General features: G+C 42.8%; 2 protein-coding genes across 5 annotated transcripts in view; one reads left to right on the top strand and one right to left on the bottom strand.

Moving 5' to 3' along the window:
* Positions 1–7688, top strand: part of LOC143374237 (puratrophin-1) — a 464976-nt gene extending 457288 nt beyond the window's left edge. For 3 of the 4 annotated variants that reach the window (XM_076822208.1, XM_076822226.1, XM_076822235.1), the window contains 10 exons: positions 2487–2934; positions 3366–3618; positions 3978–4053; positions 4150–4323; positions 4527–4898; positions 5106–5249; positions 5340–5553; positions 5644–5760; positions 5913–6119; positions 6327–7688. In XM_076822208.1, coding sequence (XP_076678323.1) covers positions 2487–2934; positions 3366–3618; positions 3978–4053; positions 4150–4323; positions 4527–4898; positions 5106–5249; positions 5340–5553; positions 5644–5760; positions 5913–6119; positions 6327–6553 — 2232 coding nt within the window. In that variant the 3' untranslated portion in view covers positions 6554–7688. The remainder of the gene's footprint in view (positions 1–2486; positions 2935–3365; positions 3619–3977; positions 4054–4149; positions 4324–4526; positions 4899–5105; positions 5250–5339; positions 5554–5643; positions 5761–5912; positions 6120–6326) is intronic. The other variant, XM_076822217.1, reaches the window with a different exon arrangement.
* Positions 7689–8756: 1068 nt separating this feature from the next.
* Positions 8757–12179, bottom strand: Syx17 (syntaxin 17). The gene is made up of 5 exons (XM_076822572.1): positions 11766–12179; positions 11502–11697; positions 11211–11422; positions 10184–10400; positions 8757–10114 (listed from the first exon to the last, which is right to left on the bottom strand). Exons 1-5 carry the CDS (start codon positions 11892–11894, stop codon positions 9966–9968), a joined length of 903 nt encoding a protein of 300 aa, XP_076678687.1. The 5' UTR covers positions 11895–12179; the 3' UTR covers positions 8757–9965.
* Positions 12180–16658: the final 4479 nt, after the last annotated feature.

The following is a 16658-nucleotide window of genomic DNA, read 5'->3' as shown; positions in this document are numbered from 1 at the left end:
GACCATACTCTAGTAACTCGGAAACAAATGAAAAAAAAACAACAAGTTGCTTTAGTTTATAATAAGTAGCCACAAACTTTAGACGTTACAATAATTATCTTATATACTTTAATTGAGCTTTTATTTTGTATTTCAATCTGAACACGAAGAAACACGCTTTCCTGACTCACAGCTAAAGCGGATTACCAATCGTCATTTTGTTACATGACATGGTAACGGTAAAGAATTCGCACGCTATGGCTTGACAACCGCCCGCCTACCGCAAAATTTAAAACAGATATTTGAAGCAGCTCAACTCTCTCATATGTTCAAGTCTCCCGAACTCCCCCTGTGTCTACTTCCGCGAGTAAATCTAATTCAGAATTAAAGAATAGCCTCTTCAGCTTGAATTTTCTAAGTATTATTTACCTTCGTCCTAACATTTTTAACTCATTCAGGGTCGAAGACTAATTCTTAGCTTACTATGGAATCCGTAATATCCTTTTCAATATCCTCAATTTAATATCAATTCCTATAAGCAACTCTTTGATTGAATGTCGAAGAGCAGCTTTTTTATCTTAACTTCGATCACAGTTCGAATGTTTAGTTTGTACGGACAATGCGGGCGAAATTCGAGACGACAGGCGTGTCGATTTATGAAAGGTTTTGTCCTCGGTAATGTGCCCCATCGTGATCGAAGATGTACTCTCGATCCCCGCGATTACAGGCGTGAATTTGTTCTACAAGGTGAACAGTTACACGATCCATCTATCTCTGTTTATGAGCGAACCGAGCGCTGTATCTCTAGCACCGTGGGACGTGATGCAGTTTCGTCACGGGCACTCAATCGGGATCGTCCTTGTTCCAGGATGCTACTGATCCATGTCCAACGGGATTTCACGCTTCCGTGATCACTGGTACATATTGCCGCTGTGGAAAGGGATGCGCATTCATCCGTGCGAGATGTATTGAAAGTTGAACGATCGAGTTTATTCTGCTATTGTTGGAGAAATGGGAAAACGTACTGACTTAACTGCAGCCTTACATTTGTGTATCATTTTTGCAGTCCTCTTTTGCCGACCCCCTGCGCACTTTTAACTCTAAAATTTTGTCTGAATTAAGAGGATCAACCTAGGTAACGGATTTGTCCTGATTAGCGGTGGAATATCTGCAATATCTACGATATCAACGCTCCATACTTAAGGGCTTTATTGCTTATGGCTTTGTTGCCATTTTTTTCTGTGTATAAGTGGATTTTATTTCCACCAAATAAAATATTACTATTACTATTACTATTACTATTACTATTACTATTACTATTACTATTACTATTACTATTACTATTACTATTACTATTACTATTACTATTACTATTACTATTACTATTACTATTACTATTACTATTACTATTACTATTACTATTACTATTACTATTACTATTACTATTATTATTACCATTACTATTATTACTACTACTACCAACACCACTACTACTACTACTATGTATTATTATTATTACTATTACTATTACTATTACTATTACTATTACTATTACTATTACTATTACTATTACTATTACTATTACTATTACTATTACTATTACTATTACTATTACTATTACTATTACTATTACTATTACTATTACTATTACTATTACTATTACTATTACTATTACTATTACTATTACTATTACTATTACTATTACTATTACTATTACTATTACTATTACTATTACTATTACTATTACTATTACTATTACTATTACTAATATTGCCATCTTTTTCATGAAATTTCATGATCATTCAATTTTATCATCTTTTCATGAAATTCACTCAAAAAAGCCTCTTATCTATCTCTCACGCAGATGTTAATTTCAATGGTCCTCTGGCTTCCACGATGTAATATGAATTCCGTGTTGTACCTATCTTCTACTTCAATGACAACAGAACATCGTAGCTTAGTGAATCACACATGAACTTCAACTAATCCGACTCCAAAGCTCCTAAGTATTGCAAAGTTCCCAACGCACGGAGCGAATCGACCATAGGTGAACACCCTATAGATGAAGTGGGTTTTGTGTAAACAGTCCCTCGCTCGCGTTCGTGCACAAATAGACAATGTCCCATAGCGGAGACCGCACAGTCCCCGTGTCTCATCTCCACGTTCCTTTCCCCCATATGTCGATTTATGGCGTCCCTCCATTAGGGACGGTTCCGTGCTGCACCGCGGGTGTTCCAGTTCGATTCGTAGACAACAGGGTATCGTTTCCACCGGCGAAGGAGAGCCTTTATTCTTCTCTTTTGTTGTGACCTGACCAATGAAATATTTCCGTGTGTTTACACGCGATATCGCATTCATGGTAGATCCGAGCAAACATTACTCCCTGGGGGACAGCTGTTCTCCAATGGAAACAGAATATAGATTTGCTGTCGTAAAGTAGATCACATCCCATCCGGCTGAACGAACCAATGGATTACATTGCAAAATCTGCTGATTCTCTGTTGCAGAGACATCTTGACAAAGGAAGCGACCTTGCCGAGGCGGCGAGCGCGAGCGGACTTCGCGAACTCGCGAGATCCTTGAAGCAGCACCTTCGAGGTTTCGGCTCCCGCCTGGAGGACAGGCGAGAATACCTCGAGGACACGTCGAGATGCTGTCTGCTTCAGGACAGGGCGTACGAGTGGGCCCAGGAGGCCCGTCTCGCCGGCGAGAGGAGGGCCCAGCAGTTCCTGATGGCCAGACCACCCCTGCCGCCCGAGCATTTCACGGAAATGATGGCGCTCGCCGAGAAGCTCGGTAACGAGATCCTCCTCGAACAATGCCGCATCGCCAGGAACAAGTGCGCGGAAGCCCTCGAGATGGCGAGGACGACTTCCGCGCCTGGCAGTCCAGCCAGGAGGCGATCCTTTGCTGCCTCGGAGTCTGCAACGTCCTGGGAGGATAGCTTAGCCAAGAGTGAGTCTATTCTTATCTTTTTTTAGCCTTCAGTATTACAAACTTAACGCGATCACCAGAAACATCTTTAATTGCGAGTGCCACCTAGATATAGGCACACAGAATTATATTTGTCTTGCAGCCTCAGTCTTTCGTCCTTTTAGAATTAATGCTTGATCACTATTAAGAAGCACGATATTTAATTATTTCTCAAACAGTTTAAACAGTGTTTAACAATTTTGGAGAGTGAACATGGGGATTTAATATACCCAGAGATTTCAATATTCCCTGAAGAGACTTCCTCTAACGAGCGCAGCGCGCGAGGTTCGAGTCACGAACTTGGATGAAGTTTTACGTACAGAGAAATCGAGTTCAAAGTTTTATCCAATTTTACCCGTCCAACGACGGACCTCTTGCATCCGCCCTCGTAAAACTTGCAATGCTCGTCCCAGGAACCTCGTGGGACGACAGCGACAGCAGCGCATCGTACGCCTGTCCCATGGAGAGCGTAGGATCAGGAGGAAGCGGTGGTCGACCTGTCCTGGACAACATCGCGGAGCTTCGGGAGAGCGCCGAACAGCTGCTGGACTGCTCACCCCCGCGGACGCCGCCCCGAAGCCCGGCTCCACGGCGGCTGGTGAAACCGCCGGTGAACTCGCACCTCCACAGAGCAGCCAGCATCGCCCCCGGCATGAAAGCGAAAAAGTACGTAGCGCCGCTGCGAAGTGATCTCCCTTCGAGCCGTTTCGCCTTTCTTTCGGCCCGCGCTAGCTGACGCAATTAACGATGGACGCGCGTAATTACCGTTGCCAGCCTGATTAATATTCTCATTAAAAGTTTCCACCAGCAGCCGTCAAAAGCCGCCCGCGGTTGCGTCGCCGCGCGGCGTGGGAGACGCGGCGGGTTTCACGTCACGTTTTCGTACGATTTTTCTTCCGTGTTCGGCTGGCGCGAACAATGCGCGGCCGCTGTTTATCCATAATAATTCCATTACGCGATTATGCGCGGGATTGTTAGGCGAGCGCGCCCGGGCTACGTCGTTAACGAGGAATTTCACCTTGCAGAACAATACTGCTCATAATGAGGGAAATGATACAGACCGAGCGAGACTACGTCAAGTCCCTCGAGTACATAATAGAGGTAACTGTTCCCTTTCGTATTAGCGAAGACTCGCGCGACGAGTCGGCGAATGTTGGCTCCCGATTAACGGCATTTTGCTTTGTCGCCCCCCTGAAGAACTACATACCGGAGCTGGTGCGGGAGGACATACCCCAGGCCCTCAGGGGCCAGCGCAACGTGATCTTCGGCAACGTCGAGAAGATCTACGAGTTCCATAGTCAACACTTCCTGCGGGAACTGGAGCAGTGCGAGCAATCGCCGATGAACGTAGGACAGTGCTTCCTGAGACACGTGAGTCTTCTTCTTTGGCTTTACATCGGGTTTCCTGGTTTGGGGGACTTTTTCTTGAGTTGCTGTTTGGGTGTTTTCATCGGTATTCGTTGGAGTGTTATTTTGAGATTTTTTCACTTCTCTTCTCGAAGTTCTTCTTGTTGAATCCTTTCTCATATCTAAGTAGCGATGACGTTTATTGAATAATGGTTCATCCCTTGCAGGAGAAGAAGTTTTACCTGTACGCGCTGTACAACAAGAACAAGCCTAACTCGGACTCCCTGATGGCCGAGTACGGCACCGTGTTCTTCAAGCAGAAGCAGCTCGAGCTGGGCGACAAGATGGACCTGGCCAGCTACCTGCTGAAGCCGGTGCAGCGGATGGGAAAGTACGCGTTGCTCCTGCAGCAGCTGGTCAAAGCTGGCACCGACCTCTCGGACCAAATGACCGGGAAAGAGGATAAGGACGAGAAGGAGGACGGCATGAAGCCGATGGTCGAGGGTGAGGCGGACCTGAGGGCGGCCGAGCAGATGGTGCGGTTCCAGCTGCGCCACGGGAACGACCTGCTTGCGATGGACTCCCTTCGGGATTGCGACGTACGTCTGCATTTTACTTTGACTCGAGAACGATAACACACTAAACCGCACGAATCGCGGGATCGATAACGTACTAACTAACAACAAATAATGATGTAGTAGAAGAAACAGTCGCGTCATCAATGGCGATGGAGAGTGTATGTAATGCGTTTTCTGACGTAGCCCCGCTTCCCCGCAGACTGTACCGAAAACCATGCGAAATTCTAGGTGAACGTGAAGGAGCAGGGCAGGCTACTCCGTCAGAACGAGTTCCTGGTGTGGCAGGGCAAGGGCAAGAAGTGCCTGCGACAGGTGTTCCTGTTCGAGGACCTTATCCTCTTCAGCAAGGCGAGGAGATTCCCCGATAGGAAGGTGAGAGACCGCCACCGGAGGCTGGCTTTGCGTTTGCATCCTCCGTCATTCGTCGTGGGCGAACGGCAGCGATACGTTCACTTGTTTCAGACCCTCGACATCTACATCTACAAGCACAGCATCAAAACGACAGATATCGGGCTGACCGCCGTGATCGCGGACTCGCCCACCAAGTTCGAGATTTGGTTCCGCAAGAGGAAACCGGGCGACACGTACACGCTGCAGTGCGCCAGCGAGGACATTAAGAAAGCCTGGACGGAGGAGCTGAGCAACCTTTTATGGAAACAGGCGCTGCGAAACAGAGGTACGGTCACTTTGTGTTTTGATATGTAGCGTGTCCTCTAACAGAGGCCTTTGCGGCGTTCACTAACGAGAATGCCTTTTGCGAGGGTAGAAGTGCGCCTGGCGGAGATGTCGAGCATGGGCATCGGAAACAAACCTTGTTTGGACATTAGGCCTAGCGCGGATCAGATCAATGACCGTTCTATCAGTGTAGCTCAACTCTCTAAAAGTGAGTATATACTGTTTTCTCAGGATTGTCATAAATTCTGAATGGTCGCAGGCGGCAGAGCGCCTGCTTCGAAAGCAAATTTCAGACCTATGGGCAGAAAAGTGTCCCGATAGAAATCACGGGCGGTATTAATTTAACTTTCTTCCTTGAAGCAGCACCTAGATTTAGGAACTCGATAGCGGTATCGATGTCAGAGGACTCGGGTCGCTGCAGCAGGAGGCCACACAGCGTAATCTCCGTGAGCTCATCGTCGAGTAGCGGTGGTAGCAGTGGTCCTCCCACAACGCTGAACCTTGGTCTGGACACGAGTCCTCGGCCCCACCATCGTAGCACTACTCTGAACAGTCAGTGCAGCGTTGGTACGTAATTCTTCTGATGTTGAGATACGATAACAAGCGTGTTACTCAACGAAACTTCTATAATAATAAGACGTCGATACAGGCTCATCTACTATTCCTTGAAACGAACATAAAAGTCTTAATGAAGATGGCTCTTAAAGTCGCTTGCTTAACATACGAAAGATACTGCACCTCGTTATACTGTTGATTGCACCGCTTGAATTGCAGAAAGCGGCATAATAGCCGATATTTCGATCGTCTCGGACGATGGTGGCGACGGTACCGAGAGAAGTCACTGGAACTCGACTTTAGAGAGTCCCACGTCCCACCTGCCAACAACCTCAACGCCCCTGCAATCACCGACCAGCGCGACCGCAGCGACAACAGTTACCTCGGCTTCTTCGTCCGACACTAATCTCACACCTTACGACCAAGACATGTCGATTAATTTATAAAACGCCAGCCCTGACGAGGATGGCACTGATATAGAGCAGAGTATATTTTGTTGATTCACTTGCAAGTTGTCTTACGGCGAGTGCAGTGCGGCGTCACCCGAGCACGCTGCTTCGCAATATGCGGCGATACCCTCGCGCGTGTACCGGGGTAGAGAGCATTAGAGCGTGTATTTTCTTGGGCGATCATAGTACCGTGAACTAGACGATGAAAGTATAGGTCCAATAGGCTGCGCTTTATTACGCTTACACCCGCGTGAGTTACACAGACGAACGCAATTATTCGCCAGACTTGAGAGAGAGAGAGAGAGGAGAGGTACACTCGCGGACGTTCCTGGAGAGCTCAACTTTCAAGTGAATTTATCTTTTGATACGCTTCGAGTTTCACCGATCCGCGCGATCGCATAGTTGTCACGTCTGAATTTTATAAAACCAATTGATTTCCAGAAGTAACGGCGACACGTGTATTTTCTTATACTATCTCCTCGAATCCACCAACGTGCTCAAGAGAATCATAGGTAGAGACATGTTCCGACGGGATATATATATATATATATATATGTGTGTATGGCTGCATGTTTACAATGCGCCTGCGGTATCGCAAACGGCATGCACCTGTTGCCATTTCTCTCATTAACATTGGCATTCCTGATACCAGCGACTGAGAATATTTCTTAAATTCCCAAGTGACTCGTCCGATGATACTTTTATACTTTATTTATATATATATGTGTAGCTAATAAATGTTGATATTCCATCTCCACGTTGTGTTCGCGCTTACTACGATATTGAGGACGCGAAGTGACGTCGCAGATCGGGGACGCGGTGTTTATTGTTTTTTTTTTTATTTCAATGGAACACCCGAAGACCGTCTCACAAGCTGTCATCTCTTCGGGTGCTCCATCGTCGAGAATCGTGCAGGTCCCATCCTCTGTTCCGTTGTCTAAATGCGTTTCCGACCGTAAATCGATCACCGCGCGTCCCTTCAGGAATGTCAAAACAATGCGCACACGTACATACCACTCTGTAATATAATGTAATATTAAAGGTTTATACGATGTAGCCGCAAGTAAACATAACCAATAGTCTAAATAATTATTTCCAGATTATATATTAAATATATGTATATGTAATATTATATTCTTTTTATGTCAGTCATTTGTAAAACCTTTGATCACCCGTAGATGTAAACCTTAACTCTGGCCTGTACACGGAAGCCAAATTTTCTACCCCCTTAACGATCTTCGTTCTCGTTTACTTTCCCACGAACGGCATAGTTCGCGGTTAAATGGATTACGTTGTTTCCGTTGCACCCTTGCGTGGACGTTTTGGGAGAGCTTAGGAGTAAAAGGCGATGGTAAGCTTGACTTAAGACGGTCCACGCATAGTTTCCAATGTTTCTTTCTCCGGCCACCCCCGAGAAGCTTAGCGCTTCGACTGTGCAGGTTCGATTATGGTTCGTTGACTGATGTTTCTGGCGGAAAACGGAATTGCTATCCGTTGCGAAATTATGGAAATTCGTGTAGGTCTGCGCGTAGCATGCGAGAGCTTCGCGCCACGTTCTAGGTAGAAAATTCGCAGCCTCGATCAAGAACTCACAATCGCCTGTACCGGTTCCGAAGAAAGAGAATAACGCTGGCAGACGTAGCAATCAGCAGTTATCCTGTCGCATAATTCTGCATTGTTACGCCGTCCCCAAGCGAGTCAGTCGGATTAGCCATTGTTATTGCCAAGGTCTGCCAAGGTATTTCGATGATACCTCATGGACAGTGACCAAACTCGTTTATTTCGTGTTCTGGGGTACGAAGGGAAAAAGAATGTTAAGATATTTAGAGACGTAGTTGTAGTCCGTAGATCGTTTCAAAGAATTACCAGGCACAGTCCGATGCACCCGTTTATCTTTTTCTTTTTCACGATTCGTGAGTTTTAGTTGTACATTACGATCCCCAGCGATTATTTCGAGAATCGAAATTGAATCGGGATGAGAGGGAGCAGCGCATGCCATAAAAGAATCGGTGCATCCGGCTGAGCGTCCCGTTCTTCGAAAGTCCAGACAAAGCGCGTAAGGAAATAAAGGAATGATTCTCTATTTTCCACGGATATGAGTTTGGTGTTGCTTTTGAATTAGGGATGTCGAATTTAATGAGGTTAGCGAGGTAATAAAATGAAGAAAACGTTAACGCCGGTACCTTAAGATACACCGATAGTCACTTAATATTACACGCTCGTAGATATTTATTAATATTTTTTTAAGTAGATCATTTTAGTCTATATAGATTTAAGTATTTCGCATCATTATAACGAGATCGTGTATATATACATATATTTACATTGATAACATGATTATTTCAGTATTGTACTGTGTCTAACACCGATGTATTTTATTACTTGCTAAATATACTGTATTGGGTGCCTTTTGTAGCGAACTTAACCTCTGATTTGTCTCACGTTGCCCCCTTTCTCTCCTCCAAATAAACTATAAACAGAACTTGTCCATTTAAAGTAGAATTTTACCAACAAAAATTGTATAAAATCTGATTCGGACACGTGCATCTACCTGCAATATAGGTCCTGTATATCGTACTTGAACGTGAATGTGTACAAGTTTCGAGATATCGATCAAAGTGGCGGGCTGAATGATCGATATATCCAGTATCAGTCGAGTTTTCGTTACGCGTAAGGCACGAAGTGCTCTTTCCCTCTCGTTCGTAGTTCGTATATTAATTTAGTGGCAGTGTTCGGTTTTCGTGTCAAAACACTTTATTTGCACAGATGATTTACAAGCAATCGTAGGCTCTCAGTTTTGTGTAATATCCACAATTGTACAAATCATTCAAAAGTGCAAGGCGTGTAAGCATAGAAAAGTTGGTTTCATCACGTGACCAGAGTGCTCCATCGTACTGGTTCCGCGGGCAAGCGAGATACTTACAAACTGCTTTTACAGTCGAGGTAAGTACGATGCGTCCGTAGAAATATATAAGTAACACTGTATAAATATCCAAAGTGATGTTTTTAATAACCTACTGTTATTCAGTCTATCGCATTCGTTCATATCGATGTTCACGAACAATGCAACGCCAACGTCTTCGAACATCTACATAGATCGTACACCTATATCTCACGAAATAGCGGAGTTTTCTATGACCTTTGGCCCCAGCAAAACATTTTGCAATTTCCTTTATATTAAAAACGTACAGTTTAAAAAACCCAACGTGTTTACTGTAATAAATCACAAGCCACTTCCATAAATATCTAATCTTAATATCGCTGGTAGTTTTTCACGTACTATCGATTTATTTACACAAATAAAAAATTCGTCTTAATGTTGAGAATATACGTTAATATCAGTCCACTGGAATTAAACAATATTACAAGCCTTCTTCTTCTTAACATTAGTATCACATTCCTGCTTGGGTCACAATTCTTTCTTACTCTCCTTTAAATCTTCAGGCAAAGATATTGATTTCTGCAGCGATGCCTGCTCAGTCATATTTAGCCCCACAGTACTGCTTGTTTTATGCATTTCTATTTGTTTCTTCTTTATGAGAGACGCTCCAGTAAATCCTGTAATCATCAGGCACATTATAATACTAATAAATATGAAATAAGTCGTAGTAGAATCATAGAACTTACCTAAGAGCCCACAACCTATCGCAGTGAGTCCACCGACTTTTAATCCTGCTATTAAGCCAATCGGTCCACCGATACAGGTTCCGATCAGAGCTCCAGCTAAGGGGTACATAGCGACTTTGTACCTTGCAGCTTTTTGAAGAAACTTCTCACCTTCCTTCACGTTTATGCTCGTCACTTCTATGCCATCTTCCACAGAGTTTACCAACTCCTTTTGATCCTAATTGTACAAGAAAAAATATTACTTAAACAACCCCTTCAGAGCTACGAGCACAGAAGGGTAAAAGCGTAAAGTGTATCCATTAAGGGGTTGTACCTAGTCAGGCGGACAAAAAGAGACGAATATTTGTGATTTTTTTTGAAGAAGCGGAAGCACATATTTTTACAAAACTTCTTGCGCTTAACAGAGCTACATGTAAAGAACACTTGGTAATTTTTCGTCGAAAAATATTTACAGCATTTTTAAAAATTTGCTTTCGCGGTGAGCACTGCCATTCGGAACAAGATTATATAAAATCAAAAAACAAAAAAGATTTCGTTAGCATATTAATGTATCTTCCGATTAACGGAGGGAATTTCCGAAGTATTAATTTAAAACAAAATGGCGGCTATATAAAGTTGAAATTCAGATTTTTCGCGGGATTTTTTGCACGAAAAAATCTGGATTTCAACTTTATATAGCCGCCATTTTGTTTTAAATTAATACTTCGGAAATTCCCTCCGTTAATCGGAAGATACATTAATATGCTAACGAAATCTTTTTTGTTTTTTGATTTTATACAATCTTGTTCCGAATGGCAGTGCTCACCGCAAAACCAAATTTTTAAAAATGCTTCTTGGATGTCGGTTGTTACTTTATTATAAACATAAATATTTTTCAACGAAAAAATTACCAAATGCTCTTCAAATGTTGCTCTTTTAAGCGCAAAAAGTTTTGTAAAAATATATGCTTCCGCTTCTTCAAACAAAATTCACAAATATTCGCCTCTTTTCGGCCGCCTGGTTAGGTATAACCCCTTAAGCAACGTACATCTACGATCTTAGTAAAATCAACATAGAGTTGATGTAATTGGTGTATGTCTTCTTGCAGATCATTCCAGGTATGCAGACATGCCTCCTGGCGATGCAAGTCCTGCTGTTCTTCCTGCAACTGGACATAGCGATCGTGAAGTGGGTGGTCTTTAGTCTGATCTTCATCTTTGGGTGACTCTGGCCGCGACAGGGGCAAATTCAGCTGCAGCTCTGCAGAAATGTAAGTGTAATTCTATTGTTGTTGCTTATACGTCCATGCAGCTAAACGAGTATTAATTTTCCATCCTACCTAAGTACTCTTTAATCGCGCTTATAAGACTCGCACGAGCATTAGTAGTGAGTTTGTCAAACTGAGTAATATCTGCATCGAGAACTTGTCCTCGGAGAGTATCCATTTGGTACAGTAATTCCTTCAACTGTTTCACTATTCTCGATACATTTATGTGCTCCCTGTGCATTTTGTCCCACTCGTGCTGAGCTTGATACTGCCGAAACAAAGGATCTGCATGTAAACGCCTGTCGCTTAACCAAACCCTCGTTTAAGCGTACTTACTTTCTGAATATTACATTTGTGTCGCTTTAATAAATCAACGTGATGCGGTATGGCGACGTTAAAGTTATTGATTTGGATCTCCAGACGCCTAATAGGCTGCTTTATCGTAATGCTCTCTGGCGAGGACATGTTTTCAGCGTTTATTTGTTTGCTACGAAAATATCTATTTCTTCGTTCACGTCAGCGTTCTGAGGATTCTTAAGTCAGGCCTTCCCAGAGACGTATCCATTAATGTCTTAGGAGAAACGGTCTCTTTTCTAATGATTTTGAAGAACTTTGTTGAAGAACACCGAAATATCAACAAGTCACGTTAGCAGATATCCCATGTCACAATCAATTTATTTTTGTGTTGCCTCTGGAGCTCCGCGCAAATACCCAATCAGCTGATTAATCGTGGGCTACGCACGTACTACGTTCTTAGCCATTCAGCTGTCTTCGTGCCATCTGTGGTAGTCGTTGCGAGTATTCCATTTGTGGGGACTCGAAGTTGTTATCAGAGATGGCAGCATTCGTACCATTTTGCAAACAGAAACGGTCTAGAGCTAAAAAAAATAGGTGATCTTTAGGAATTAATTAAAGGAAAACTACTATATATAATTTAATGGGACTTTTTGCATTGTATTAATGATGTCTTATATTATAGAAATACATTCTTTGTTTTATAATTAATCATTGCAAACGGCACTCGTTAAATTCAAGGAATCAAAAAATTGATTCAAATCGGTGGGACCTTTATCCCCAAAAGTTATTATCCGATTCGACTGAAACTTTTTTATTTTGAAGAATATACTTCTGGCTAGGGGAGAAACCAGAAAAAATTACAAAAATGACATTTTTTTAGAAAATAACGACACCTGAAGTTTGATATCACTTTTTCTCTATATTTTTCATCCTTTCAACGCCTTTGAAAATTATGAATTTTCAATTTTTTGTATTTTTCTCTTGGATCCCCCCTAGCCATTCTTGAAAATAAAAAAAGTTTCAGTCGAATCGGATAATAACTTTTGGAGATACAGGTCCCACCGTTTTGAGAACTCTGTTTCGACAAAAACGCGTTTAAAGTTATACGTGGGCGCCGAGTGGCCGGTTGTTGCCCATGCATTTGCCGCTACTCAAATGCCTATAACTTCGGGAATTTTAAAAATTTCAACAAATCCTTTTAAACACGTATTCCTAAAAAGGTCGAACATTCGAATAATGAAATAAATAAAATCGACTTTTAGAGCGGAAGGTCCCTTTAAATAATGTGTGAAATTTATTTGAGGGTCATTTGAAGGCTGTTTAAAAAATGCTTCGTTTTTAAATTTTTAAAAATTTCACCAGACAGTCTTTAAAATTATATTCTTCCTCGGTAGGAATGTTAATGATGAAGCTGAGCTATTCAGAACTTTTGATAGATACATGCAAATAGTTAAGCTCTCAATTTCCACGATTCAACCGAGAAAAGAAACTGATTCCATATAATTCCTAATCGCTTTCGAACTCCTAATAATTTCGAACACATTTGCAACGCGACTTCGGTAAGTTAGAGTTCGATCAATGCGAACAATCGCACAGTCAGCCAATAGCAAACGGCAAAGTCACGGCGAACGTTGCACCGAGAGGACGTGCGATCTTGATGAATTTCACGGAGGCCCTGGCGAATGTACAATTCGGTATAAAGTCAATGAAGCTTTCGGTAATGAAAAACCGATTGCAACCAAATAGGCTCTCGGCTGCCGGTGACGTGTAATCGAGTCTTCTCTTTCGTCCCTTCACCGTCCCCCCATCCTCTTCATACGGCCTCGTTTCGTCTCTCTTTCCCGTTCCTCCCTTTTTTTCCCGTCCGGCAGGCTTCCATTAACCGCCATACGTCATATATACCGGTGGAATCCGCGTTGTCCTGGTTCCTGGTGACCTTTTATTTCAGACAACATTCAAATTACCATGGGCTATATCTCGATATGAATTCCGTCCCCTGTGCCTTTCCCATCGGCATAGGCGACCACTCTCGTCTTTGAGTCTGTCGCGTCCTGTTTCTGTGATTCCTTTTCCGAGCCAGTACTCTCGCCTGAGGAACTCTCCATCCTCTGGGTCAGCCCATCGACTTCTACCTTTTACGGGTGGATGTTGAGGTGGCTTCGACGAGATTGATCATTGTGGCAGCTTGTACGTTGCAGTCTCGAGTATTTTTATCTTTTGCTACCCTTTTAGAGCTTGTAATTTTTAATCGAGATCTCCAGTGTTGGGAGTAGACATTGTCGACGAAGGTAAGTGGACTGAGGAGTTTATTTTTTAATTTAAACTGAATTCCAATTCTATGGGAGAACATGTCTCATTCTTGATCGTTTAGCTGAAGCAGTGTTGCATGTCAGTCAGCGCGGTAACGTTCTTTTAATTTCAACGTTTACATTGTTTATTTCGCCAGCGCTTTGTCCTCCTTGGCCCGTTAATTAGGAACTCGAATCTCAAGTCTCTAAGGCGGAGTTTAGGTATAAATTCGGAAGTGGTATTATCCCGTAACAAAGGCACGTGCTCGGCATTCGAACTCCTCAGACCGGCTAGGAACAGTCGCAACTACTCTTCGTTTGCTTGTTCGCGCCTATTCAATTAGCTGTACTCTGGATCGATTACTCTGTCGTACGTGGCAACCATAATCAGTGTCAAAATTACGTACTCCTTTTAGCTTCGAATTCTTAACTCTTACTACTCAGCTTGACTCGAGCATTTGATAATAAATTGGAATTTAATATCGTGGGCGGTCGTTGTACCTACCCCAAATTCTTTCTTTTTTCAATATAATTGAGAAGGTGCATCAAAAACAGAATACTAAAAATTGTAATGGACTTAATTTTTCTTCGATCCCTGAGTTTCTTTGTGTAAATTTAATCCTATGGCTGTAGTGGAATTGTAACGTAGGTGAATGGAAGCGAATTCTTCGCAGTTCTTCAGACATCGATATTACACTTTGATTCATCTCGACGTAGGTTCGTATACTTCGCTGGAGTCGGATCCATAGCTAGTTAGGGCCCTGTAGCAGCCTGATTGCAGACGAGCACGCTGCATTTTAATGGGCAGTGTCTTCTTATCCCTTTGCACACAAAGCTGGCTCCCGTTGCACGCCACCATTTTTCCCTCCTCTGCTTTATCTTGTTTCCTCCCTTTGTTCTGCGGAGCTAATTGTCTTATTGGAAAAAGCCGAAGTGATCGTCCCTCCTTGTTGCGCTACGATTCTCTATCTGTGGCATGTATATCCATTCTCATCTTTCAAAACCAAATTTTTACATTACACAGTAAAGTCTTCTTCCTCCTTATTCCTCTACTCAAAACAACTGGGTAGATGTCCCATTTACTGTCAGTGTCCCTATTACTGCTACTTTATTTATTTCACTTAAAAAAAAAAAAACGTAAGGTATGAAGAATAGACGTATAAAGAGTGCACTATAATAATAATAAGAACAGTTCCAATTTTATGATAAATTTTTTTTTACACTACTCTTTAAACTCTATCACAGATAATTATTAATAAATATGTACAGCAAAGTTATTATTAATTCTTTTATCGTATTTTGAAATTCGTCAAGGCGAAACTTTGGTCGATTCCCAATATGGCGGTCATGAACACCTACTTGAAACACATTTATATTTTTGTTATTAACAGTAATACATGTAATGCAGCGTTATTACTCGATAGAGTAAGAGTTATTTTTTCAGAAAAACAGTAAATCAGTTACCTGCATTTTAGTTTTAATTTTTATTTCTCAACGCAGTATTAGGTGCAGTACTTTACAGCATGTGCATGTATTACTACGGACCGACGACAGCGCAATCTAACCTTTCTTCCGACCGTATTCACTGACGTGATGTTTGTACTAAGGTTATGTTTCGCCTGACGTCGGACCGCAGTAATACATGCGCAGTAACTGGTATTTCGTTAGTAATTAACACGCAGTAATGCATGCATGTCCGCAGTAACACCTGCAATGATATTGATCGACAAATCTCTGTGTTTTTAATTATCTGTGCTTATCACCCTGCCCTCATATTTTTTATGGAATTATTAAGGTTCCACCTTTCTTTTAAAAAAAGAAGGAGGAACTTTCATTCATTCGAACGCCGTATCGAGGGTTTTAAAGTTAACCTACCTTAAAAGTCCGCAGTAATACCCCCACCTACCCTATCGCTTCACGGGCATTATCCAACGATCCAGAAGGGCAAGGCGCCGCCAGAACCCGCTGCAACGACAGCAGAGCCGAGAAAATTAATCCGAACGGGGCGTCAGAGTCCAGGAACGTGGGATGCCGCGTCATTAGCGCGTTACGATGTAACCGTGCTCGCGATCCTCCTCGGTTATTCATGAACTTGTTACCGGACGGTCCGAAACGGTTAAACTTTCGGTACATGGCCCCCGGGGTGGCAGGCCCTATTATTATTATATATGTACACTATATAGTATATTATATTCTTCCCATATTCTATCATCACGTCGCGGTCGTAACCAGCGGCTCCCATCCACGTTTAAAATTTGAATACGCCCGTGAACGTTCGCGCCGCGTTTCATCACCTGTTCACGCTTTTATCAAACTTCCTAGCCCTCCGCGCCCCGCCGTCCCGTTAGAAAACGAAGTTTGCGCGACCCGACGCAACGCGACTGCAAAATCGCTCGCAGTTGTAACGCGATTACGAAGGGCGACTACTTTTTGCGCTGTCTCGGGGTGAAAGCGTTCGGTTTCGAGTATATCAGTAAACGGAGCACATCAGGGCTCGGTTCGAGTTCCCATTCAGAATGAGAAATTTTTCTAAGTCTCTGTTCGGAAGGCAGTATTTTCCGAATTAATACCGAAAATTCGGTAGATGGATTTGAAAAGCAGAGATAAACTATATATTTCTTTTGGTGCTGTGATGGAGCATAGA

Source organism: Andrena cerasifolii, chromosome 1 (genome assembly GCF_050908995.1).
Source record: "Andrena cerasifolii isolate SP2316 chromosome 1, iyAndCera1_principal, whole genome shotgun sequence".
Lineage (NCBI taxonomy): Eukaryota > Metazoa > Arthropoda > Insecta > Hymenoptera > Andrenidae > Andrena > Andrena cerasifolii.
This window is presented reverse-complemented; position numbering and strand designations above follow the sequence as displayed.